This window comes from Nyctibius grandis, chromosome 2 (genome assembly GCF_013368605.1).
Source record: "Nyctibius grandis isolate bNycGra1 chromosome 2, bNycGra1.pri, whole genome shotgun sequence".
In the NCBI taxonomy this organism is placed as follows: domain Eukaryota; kingdom Metazoa; phylum Chordata; class Aves; order Nyctibiiformes; family Nyctibiidae; genus Nyctibius; species Nyctibius grandis.
Window position 1 is genome coordinate 115,561,484 of NC_090659.1, and position 10,628 is coordinate 115,572,111.

Here is a 10,628-nt window from a genome sequence, read left to right on the forward strand (position 1 = left end):
ACCATGAAGTCTGCCAGACGGGATATCAGTTTGTGCAGCCATGGTTTTGTTGCTGATATTCTCAATGGACAGAAAATTGTCCACGAACAACTAAAATGAAACTTTCCATTCATTTCATACCAACACATGTTTAGTCCTGGCAATTTTAAATAAATTCAACTAAGTATTCCAGTTTTTAATAATTCCATTTTAAATAAAGTCTCTGAAGGGAACAGGCTCTGTAGAACAGGATTATCTGTGTAAGTCTTAACTGGAACATTTCTTGCTTCAAAACTGATTCTTCATTCATTAAAGAAGAAAACTGCTGAAATCCTGTGCTCCCTGTGCTGCAGTAACCCAAAACTCCCTGTGCTGCAGTAACCCAAACCTCCCTGCGTCTTTCCTCAGCAGAGAGCTACCATGTGCACGGGGAAGTGTTCGAAGTGCATTGGGATCACCCTGTTCCCGCTGGCAGCATGTGCCATAGTCTCCAACATCCTCCTGTACTTCCCCAACGGACAAGTTCTGCAGCTCAGCGAGATAACCGATCTGGTCTGGTTTTTCCATGGCATTGTGGGAGCTGGGATACTGGTAAGAGAGAACTGTTGCTACTGTTTCTTATCGGTTTTGTTTTGTTCTAAATTCAGGGCTAAGAAAACCTCTGTTAAGAAAAGAAGTCATAGAAATGTGTTTTGCATAAACACGTGAGCAGCTTAACTGGGAAGTTGAGTACAGGACTGAGAAAGTGCATTCAAGACTGAAAAAGTCCCTAATCACAGGAATACAAGGTATTCCTGAAATAAATATCAGGACATCAAGTCAGGAGGAAGCAATAGGACTGACTGTGGAGAAGGGTGACATGGGCATTCATCCTCCATGAGTCAAAGCAAAGTTGAGGTCCTAAGCTCAGCTGAAGGTGGTGAGTTTTCAGTATTTGTCTGCACCACCTCATTACTCCTCTAACTGATTTTATGGTCACATAATTAACAAAAAACATTAAGGTCAAAATTGAAACATGTTTCAGTAGGTGTTTGTTAGAGACCCAGCCAACACTCAATGAATGAGGAGACGCAAATGGCTTAAATCCCAAATGTCTCCTGTGTTCCCACGCATGCACCTACCTCCTTTTGGGTTTGATCTGGTTTGTACGTGCTCTTCTATAATCAGTTCTCCATTCCACCACTCAGGGAAGATTGCTTTTATGTGAATAGCCATAACTAGAAGGGAACATGTTTGGGAATACTGATCTTTCCTGTTCGTTAGAAAGCTTGCTCCCTTTACACTCTTTCAATTATCCACCCAGGTGCAGATAAAAAGCCAAGCGAGTAACACACATATGACAAGTACTGGCTGTTACACAGCCTAGGCAGATGGTAAACTGGCACAGAGCTGGCTACCTGAGCACCAAAAAAAATAATGCTTAAGAATAATTAACTTAGGAAAAAGCAAATCTTATTCACAGTCAGGCTATGATGCAGCTATCACTTAAGTCTATGGAAAAGCTACAATGGATGTGGTTCAGACTCATATTTCCCAAAGGAGAAACATGGTATCATAGAATCATAGAATCATTTTGGTTGGAAAGGACCTTTAAGATCATCAAGTCCAACCATTAACCCAGCACTGCCAAGTCCACCACTAAACCATGTCCCTAAGCACCACATCTACATCGTCTTTTAAATACCTCCAGGGATGGTGACTGTACCACTTCCCTGGGCAGCCTCTTCCAATGCCTGACAACCCTTTCAGTGAAGAAATTTTTCCTGATATCCAATCTAAACCTCCTCTGGCACAACTTGACGCTGTTTCCTCTCGTTCTATCGCTTGTTACCTGGGAGAAGAGACCGACACCCACCTCACTACAACCTCCTTTCAGGTACTTGTAGAGAGCGATAAGGTCTCCCCTCAGCCTCCTTTTCTCCAGACTAAACAACTCCAGTTCCCTCAGCCGCTCCTCATAACACTTGTTCTCCAGACCCTTCACCAGCTTCGTTGCCCTTCTCTGGACTCACTCCAGCACCTCATTGTCTTTCTTGTAGTGAGGGGCCCAAAACTGAACACAGTATTCGAGGTGCGGCCGAGTACAGGGGGACGATCACTTCCCTAGTCCTGCTGGCCACACTATTTCTGATACAAGCCAGGATTCTGTAGGCCTTCTTGGTGACCTGGACTGGTCCCAGTACTGAGCCCTGGGCAATACCCCTTGTGACCAGCTGCCGTCTGGATTTAACTCCATTAACCACAACTCTTTGGTCTCGGCCATCCAGACAGTTTTTTACCCAGCGAAGCATGGGCCCGTCTAAGCCATGAGCAGCCAGTTTCTCCAGTATAAGATCATTCAATAAATTATTCTCCACCAGCAGCTTGCCTACTTCTTCTTCCAGCTACCACTTGGGCCTATTACTCATGCTGAGCTTGAACGGGGAAGGAAGCCTAAAGGAAGAAGTGGAACTACATGAGAGACCTGTGGAAAATTCGTATCACTGCAAGCCCAGGAGTTATTGGCGTTCCATGAAAGGAAAGGCAGATGTTAGACATGAGAGCGTCACAGGCTTATTGAAAACGTGCCTTCTTTTAAGGCTTCCACACAGACTTGCCTGTGGCCAGCACCACGTACATCAAAAAAGAGAACAGCAAGTGAGAGGGGAAGAAAAATTTGCATTGACCTTCAAAACACAGCATTAGGAGTAATTATTGATCCACAAACAATGCTGTTGAGTGTACATTTTTTCCAGAAAATAACATGACAAATGCCCACAGGTGAAGAGAAGAGGAAAGAAAGCATTATCATCAGCTCCATTTTCCAGGTGCTGGAAGTGCAGAAGAATGAAGACTGGCTTCTGGGCCTCCTAGGGAGCTAAGCAAGGGGCAGAATGCCCCATGACTGGAGCCTGGTCCATATGCTGACTCCACAGTGAGGACAGACCAGGCTGCAATGTGTTCCCCCATGCACCCAGCTTCTCCCCAAAGGAAACTCAGGGAAGTCAGACCAACATGTTGCCTGATCTTGGAGAATCTCCCTGTAACCAGGACATAGCCTCCACGGCCTGGACTGTGGGGGAAACTTCATAACAGCCTAGCCTAGCTCTATGAGCCAGAAAACTTGCCTCCACCTGGGAACTTCACCTGTAGACTGATACCTAGATCATCAGGGCACCCTTTGGCTGAGCAACCAGCCCCACCCTTTCCTCCTTCTCTGCTGCTTCTGTAATGGAAATTTATATGACGTGAAAACTTCTCCATTTCCTTATTTCAAAAGTTTAGGGTGTAAAGAGAGGAAGACTGGCTCCATGTGTCATAGTAACATCTTTCCTGATGGAAAGCCTATGTGCAACACTGGGAAATGCTTGACTGAGCTTGACTGCTCACACACAGCCCTCATTTTACTGACAACAGCCAAATCTAGCAAATTCTCATTCCCATGTCAGAAGGCAGGTGTTTATGATCAGGCACTGCAAAAAAAAGAAAGCTGACAAGCAAATTCTTCATCCTGAGCCAGGCTAATAAATGACACAGAGGTCTTTGCAGCTTAGATGGGAAACCTTGAAAGAAGACAGCCAGCCCTGGAGTAAAGGGAGTATTGGTTCGATGGGCAGAGGTATTATCTCTCCTTCCGAGTGCCAGACAGTGGCACACTGGGTCTGAGGCTGCCTTGGGGATCACCTGTGATTATTTAAGAGCTGACTTTTTTCCAGGAAGAGGAATATCTTTCTAACCTCGATGCTCTACATCTCCAGGCCTCCAGCTGTGGTCCAGCAACCACTGCTGTTGCTGGAGGCTGCCTCGGGGGTGTGCATAAAAGGCAACCGAGAGCAAATCCTTTAAAAAATATTTAGGGGCCTGCAAATCTAAGCAGGTTTCATAACACTGTCCTACGCAGTCTAACAGAGATATTCACACTACACACATAAATTCCCCAGGCTTCATTCACCATGGGCATTCTGCTCTTCCTGCCCTACATGGGACAATCTCTCTCCACCATCTAGTCAGGCTTTTTTACAGCTTTTACCTTGTTTGTTTGTGGGATTCTCCTTCTTTCATTAACTTTATAGGGACCATTTTCTACTTTCTCAAACACTCATTTTCTTGCACTGCTCTTTGAGATGCCTACACAAGCAGTGGTGGGCAGAGCCAAGGCAGCAGGAGTGCTCTGGCTGCACAGCTAGACCCACAAAAGCTTTCTTGCCCTCTAGCTACCAACCTAAATGCAGCTTCTCCTATCTCCAGAGTGCCTCTGTAAGGTGGCATTATATCCTGAGACACAGACGGTTACTGACTTCATTGTATCAGCCCAGCTCCACCTGATAATTACCATGGAGAAAGCTGATGTGAACTGGGGAGTTTCCTGTTGAGTGAAGTCCATTTTGTAGGTTTTCCAGAAGCTTAGCACAAAGAACCAGAGTCAGATGTGTTTCAGGAAGTTTAAGACTGATTTCCCAATTATAATCCAGAGCAGGATGCTCAGAAGTTTTAAACTGACATAATTCTTACTCCAGTGACACATCTTTTCTGAGCAGAAATTCCATTTTCTCAAAACTGACACATCTGTTTCTTGAAAAAACCAACAAAACCCTGCTGAAAAGAAGCAGTATAGCTTCAGCAATCAGAATTACTGTACCAGAAACTGGCCAGCCAGCTCTAGCTGTAATCCCACGCTTCTTCCTGAGTTACTCTTCAGCAAGCATCGACGTCTAAGCAGGTATAACCCCCAGAGAAGAGGCAGAAGTTGGTTTTCATTTGAGGGACACGATGTCCCCCAGACTTTAAAAACCACCCCAGTAGAAGTACTGCACACGAATTCAGCTTGTGCTTTTCTCACAGGTTATTTTGCCGGCATTCATGATGCTGGGAGCAGGCGGAGCAGGATGTTGCGCTAACAGATGTGGGGTAAGTGGATATTTATGTGTTGAAATGGCACTATAGGGTTTGCACAATAGCTCTTAAATGGCTGCTCAGCAGGTGGAAACATACAATGACAAACCATCACACCACCATCAACATCCATGTCAGGGAAATGCGGAAGAGGAGCTTGATCTACAGCGTCCCTGGGCTGGGGCTGAGAGCTCAGTTATCCAACAAGAATGTTACAGTATCGCAGCCACTGATATGATGGAAATCATACTCATCCAGGGCAGGTGCTGGAGCATTTAGCCACATCGCCGAGGGCAGAGGAGGACAAAGCTACTTTACTTGAACCCACATAAAGTAAAGCATGGCTCCAGCTTCCTCCTCCTCAGGGGAATCCTAAAGGTTGAGAAGGCTGCCTGTTCCTTCTGCTTTCACTTGGTCCTGTTTCCTCCATACTCTTCTGTGGCAATTTGCTTTTCCACAGGTTCATCCCTGCTTACCTCTGCAGGGGTAGATAGGTGCCCTACATTGCAGGCCCATGCTAAAATCTTGAGCTGCTGCTACTGGCACTAAGGAGCCAGAGCTGCTTCCTGGAGGCTGGTCTGCATAGAAGGCTTTGACCCATAACACACATTTGCCCAAGCGTTATGCACATGAAAAGTGAAAATACAATTTGCACTTTCTGTCATCCAGAGATCAGAGAGACTTTCTTGTTTGATAATTAAGAATATTATAAAGCAACATGTTATACAGGCATCTCCATTAATCCTCAAGCCCTGGGCATGGGCTTCTACATGGCTATCATTGTTACCAAGAATAAACTGACTTAGAAACATTTTTTAGTCTGCATCCTTCCCAGAAGAAACTTGGAATGAGAGATTCCATACAATAAAGTGTGTTTCTTCCATTAATTTTTAGTTTGATCTACGAGAAGATCTTTACCTCTTCAAGATGTTTTACTTAAGTTAATTCGTTAGCCATTATACCAAAACAACATTCTTCATTAGGATGTCAGTGAGTACATCCCAAGGGACACATCATTACATTGATTTTTCCAAATGTCACATGCGCAAAGAGGATGTTAACGATGGCCAAGTAAGCCAGTTGCAGAGCTGGGATGCGAGCCTAGACACCCCAAACGCAGTGCCTGAGCCAGCTGCTTCTCCTGGTTTCGAGTGATGTAGAAAGTCATGGTGAAAAACAGCCATACTGTGAGTGTTCCCATGCTCTGCTGAATGTGGTAAGTCACAAGGGAAAATTCAGCTGAACCGGGCTCAGTTCACACAACATCTCAGGGCTCCCTTCTCCATCCTTCATCCCAGCACTAAATGTTACAGAGCCAAGAGTCAAACTTCCCCAGACTGGCTGGGTTCACTCCTCCAGCCTATGGATGCAGATAGTAGCACAGTGCCATCTGGCAACCCACATCCACAGGCCCCCATGCTCCTCCACTCCCCTCCATCACCCTTTCACGGTCTGAGCCATTCCTAACAGCAGCGCATGGATGCCAGGTATCCTGTCTGCATCTTTCCATCACCGATCAATTACCTACAAGCTGCTCCTCCTCTTCCTTATTTTCTGTTATAGAGGAATACAACAGACATTGTTGAGAAAGTAGTTTGATTATGCGCTACAATGTTTGTATAAAGAGAGCTAGCTGATGGCCAGGTGGTGAAGATACTCAAACCAAAGTAGAGAACAGGCTCGTTGAAGACAGTATATCTTTGAAAATGCTGTCTTCTGGGACTGTGAGAATTGCCCATCTCTTTGAGGTGGAGAGGGGTGGAGTTCTACAAGTCACTCTATGGTTTAAACAGAATGTGGTTCAATGTAGAGATGAGACAAGGACATGAACAAAGAGCAAGTTGCTATGAATGTCAATAAAAATAACCATTTCCTCTGCACAGCTCCTGGGGAAGAGTGATTTCCAAGCATGCAAAAAGAGATGAGTATTGCAGGGAGATCTGGAGGCTAATGATGTGCTTCTTCAGAAGAAACATCAGGGAAACTGCTTTGGGCATAGTGGGAGGAAATGCACACCCACAGCAGGGTTTCTCAGATGGCCTGACTGTATGAGCTGTATACCCAAGGCTGGGTATGGTGTGAATCACCAGGCGATGGAAAGCAGAGGAGCGCTGGGACTGATTCAAACATGCATGATGTCAGTGGCTTCCCAAGGTGCCAGAGCTCCTTGCCAGGGGGGTTATGTGGGGTCCCCAGCTCTTGGTGTCTTGTCCATTAACTTCTACCTGCTAGCAGGAACCTCTGTACCAAAGGTTAGTTTGTCCACCTTTCTTCTTTGGGGTTCTTAGGTATAAAATTATAATTTACACTGAATACTCAGAATTGCTTTTCATAGGAAAAAAGAAAAGGCTAAAGAAGTAATACTGATCAGAGTTATTATTCAATCAGAACATAACCATTTTCCTCAGGGTAGGGACTCTATCCTACTATATTTTATGTAATCCCTGGTTTCATAGTTTCAGAGTTCATCACAGCCTTTACACACTGCTGAAGTATCAACAACAGTAATAATAATTACTAAATTTCTCATCCTTTTATTCACCTTATTGCATTCTCCAGTTCACAGTGATTATGTGCTGCATTGAGTAAGTTTTTTCATTAATACATTTTAAATTTTTACCTGCAGACATACCTAAATGGCTTCTTGTCCTTGCATTATGGAGTAATGATTTTGGAAAGTAACAGATTTAGAAATCTTCTGTGTCTTGCAGCTTAGTGTGCGCACATCTGAAAGCATCCACCGCACTGGCACAATGAGGAAAAATGGCCCCCCAAAATACAGCTGCTGTCATTGCATCAGCAAACATACTCCAGTATTTCTCTCAAAGCCTTCCTTAAGAGTTACTAGTAGAATAAGAATAGCTATAGCAGCTTTCCAGACAAATAAATGTGGATAAGCAAAGATATCTGGAAAACCAGACAGGATATTAATGCCACAAAAAAAAACCCCACCTCCAGAGAAAGAAACAGAGAAGAAAGAAATGTGCATGAAATAAGAAACAGGGCATGGGACAGGAGGAACTTGGTAACTTCACCAAAGCAGCTGATGCAAATGCTTAAAGAGTGAATGCTAGAAGTCATCAGCTCACCAGAGACAATCCAATTGTGAGAAGGATAAAGCAGTGAAACCGTTAAAAGAAAATTAGTGAAAATAATCAGCTAGACCTTTGCAAGAGATAAAGAACAGGCCAACACCATAGGAAACTAATTTCAATGAACTGCATTCACCAGTCTGAACACGTTTAGATAGTGAATAGTTTTCAAGACTACGTCACAAATCTGCAACGTGGATGGTGGATATTTCCATTTGACTTTGCAATGCAGTGTTCTGTGGAGCAGCTGGCATCAGGAGAAGGTTTCTACCTTCCTCGTGGGATATTAGATTTCACTGGTATTTGCTGGCAACAGGGAAATGTTGCCAGAGGTATTTGGCTTCAAACCTAAGTCATGGATGGGAGTGTTTCCCATGTGCTTCCTCAGCCATGCCTCTGCCCTGACTCTGATGCAGTCTTGCTGCCTTGCCCCTAGTCCGGGTCTTCCCCTGGCTCTGTCAGTCTGCTCCAGAGTTTCCATTTCTCCTTCTTGGCAGAGTTGTGAACAACCACAGGCAGGGACTCTTAACAAGACTAGTGGGAAGCCTGTCCTAGATCACCACCAGAGCACCCGCCTGAGATTCTTGTTTCTATATACAAACAGCAACCAGATACATTCCATCCATTAATGGAAAACTACCCCAAAACAGAGCAAAGGTAACGTTTCTGTGAGAGTGGCCAACGTAAAACGTACAGGTGCATTAAATATAATTTGAAGTCATCGCTGGTTTGTTGCCACATGCAGCACAATTATATTTCTCAACATGTGCAGTGGTAACCACATGTCTTACTGTTGCAAAATGAAGGAAAGCAGCAATAAGAAAGGCTCTTTTGCATTCCTCATCAATTAGCAAAAACAACTAATGCATCTCCTGTTGCCTTCATACCTGGTTCAGTAGTTGCTTGCTAGTTTCTGTTGGTACCAAGGGCTGAGAAAGGTGCTCTTGGTGAAGAGGTGGAAATGCCAAGGCACATGATATGGACCACATCAAGCCAGTAGTGGCTTCATATTGGCTTTTGAAAGAAGACCACCAGATTTTTCGTAATTGATTGGTCAAATGTAAAACTCTATAATTAAAGCTCTGGCCTTACCCACTTTTAAAAACAAAACAAATACAGTCTGAAATCCCTTCACATCTAGGATAGCTGCACTAGTCAGAAAAAAGTCAACTATTTTTTATTCCCACAAATATCATACTATTATTACAAGTTTCAGCATATAGTAAGAAACAGATAAAGATCGTTTCCTTTCCATTCAGAGTAAGATTTCCATGCTACTCAATGCATCTGTGCATGTGATGTTGAAGGTCTTTTCTCTTTCAGATGCTGCTGTCAGTGGTCCTGGCTGTGCTGGGATTTGCAGGAGGAGTGTATTGTGCGGTCATCTCCTCATTGGGGCTGATTGGGGGCCCTCTGTGTGACACGGGTGATGGAGAATACCTCTACCCTTTCAGGAATGACACTCTGGAGTGAGTATGACTTACAAGCTCCTCTAACTTTGCTTTCCCTAATACCCCCTACACACACCTTTTTATAGCAAATTTGAATTTTTCCAAAGTGAACTGATGGTCCACCTGACCTACGAATAAATCACATTTCTCTGAGCCAGCACATTCCAGCTGGTCATCTCTTTGACCAAGGATCATCTTTGGACAAACTGCCTGAGTTTCTTCTGTTGTGCTTGTCAGCAGCTCCTTGTGCAAGTTGCAGCACGCTTTCAAAAGGCTGCTGAGCTGTGACTCCCACCGGAGTCAAAAGGAAATGTTTGATAAGTACACCACATTAATCTGTTAAATCATCATGAATTGAGTCTACTCTGCCTACTTCTGCAAAGCAAAGCAAAAATGTTTTCTGACTCTTTAAAGTCAGCCTTGGCAACTATGCTCTTCGAGCCAAAGCTAGAGATAATAGATGGACTGGGCTGAGATAGCACAGCAGGAATGGAGAATATGGAGACACATTTAAAAACTATTAGGGACTTTTCCCTTTAGTTATTAACACTGGCATAAAACAAAAGAGAGATTCTTGCGCATGCAACAAAGTACTGATGTGGCTCTCTTTCCTAGTCACCAACTGCAGCTCTGCAAAAGCAATTCTGAAGAAAATCACCAGCTTTTACCAATTATAGTAGAACTTGAGACTCACTTGGTGCAATCAAGTTCAGAAAATGTAATGCCAGAAAACACAGAAAGCATTCTCAAATTTTTATTTTCTAATACATTGCCAATTATTTTTCTGTATCACAGAGACAATTATTTGTTCAACCAGACAACATGGAGCATTTGCAAAGAACCTGAAAACATCATCCTTTGGAATATCGTCCTTTTCTCTATTCTCCTGGCTATTGGTGTGATTGAAGCTATTCTTTGTTTTATTCAAGTCATCAGTGGACTTACTGGCTTCATATGTGGCACATGTATGAGGAAAAGAAAGGTTGGTATGCAGTAAAAGGTATCAGAGTGCTTTATGTTCTTATTGCTTTTAGTTTTCAGGGTCTGGGAATGGTACATGATCAGAGAGATCTGCACAGCCCCTGAATGAGCTCCTCCGGGGAGCTGAGGCAGTACCGATGCATTTGCACACTGTCTCTCTCTCCCTCACATTGTAGTCAGGGACAACTCCATCCTCAGATATTTCAACCCAGCAGGGCAGTGTGATGTATTGACATAGTTGCATGATTGTGTT

The 10,628-nt window shown here is 43.9% G+C and overlaps 1 protein-coding gene across 1 annotated transcript; it reads left to right on the forward strand.

Annotated features, from left to right (window-relative positions):
* The first annotated feature begins 399 nt into the window (after positions 1-399).
* LOC137660470 (transmembrane 4 L6 family member 1-like) lies at positions 400-10,391 on the forward strand. The gene is made up of 4 exons (XM_068395335.1): positions 400-570; positions 4,801-4,866; positions 9,267-9,412; positions 10,190-10,391. Exons 1-4 carry the CDS (start codon positions 400-402, stop codon positions 10,389-10,391), a joined length of 585 nt encoding a protein of 194 aa, XP_068251436.1.
* The last annotated feature ends 237 nt before the right edge of the window (positions 10,392-10,628 follow it).

What these genes read in the sequence shown, in the direction of transcription:
- LOC137660470 (XM_068395335.1), top strand. Translation starts at nt 400, where the DNA reads ATGTGCACGGGGAAGTGTTCGAAGTGCATTGGGATCACCCTGTTCCCG. An exon ending in TTGTGGGAGCTGGGATACTG is followed by an intron (nt 571 to 4,800) that starts GTAAGAGAGAAC and finishes CTTTTCTCACAG; the next exon opens with GTTATTTTGCCGGCATTCAT. An exon ending in GTTGCGCTAACAGATGTGGG is followed by an intron (nt 4,867 to 9,266) that starts GTAAGTGGATAT and finishes TTTCTCTTTCAG; the next exon opens with ATGCTGCTGTCAGTGGTCCT.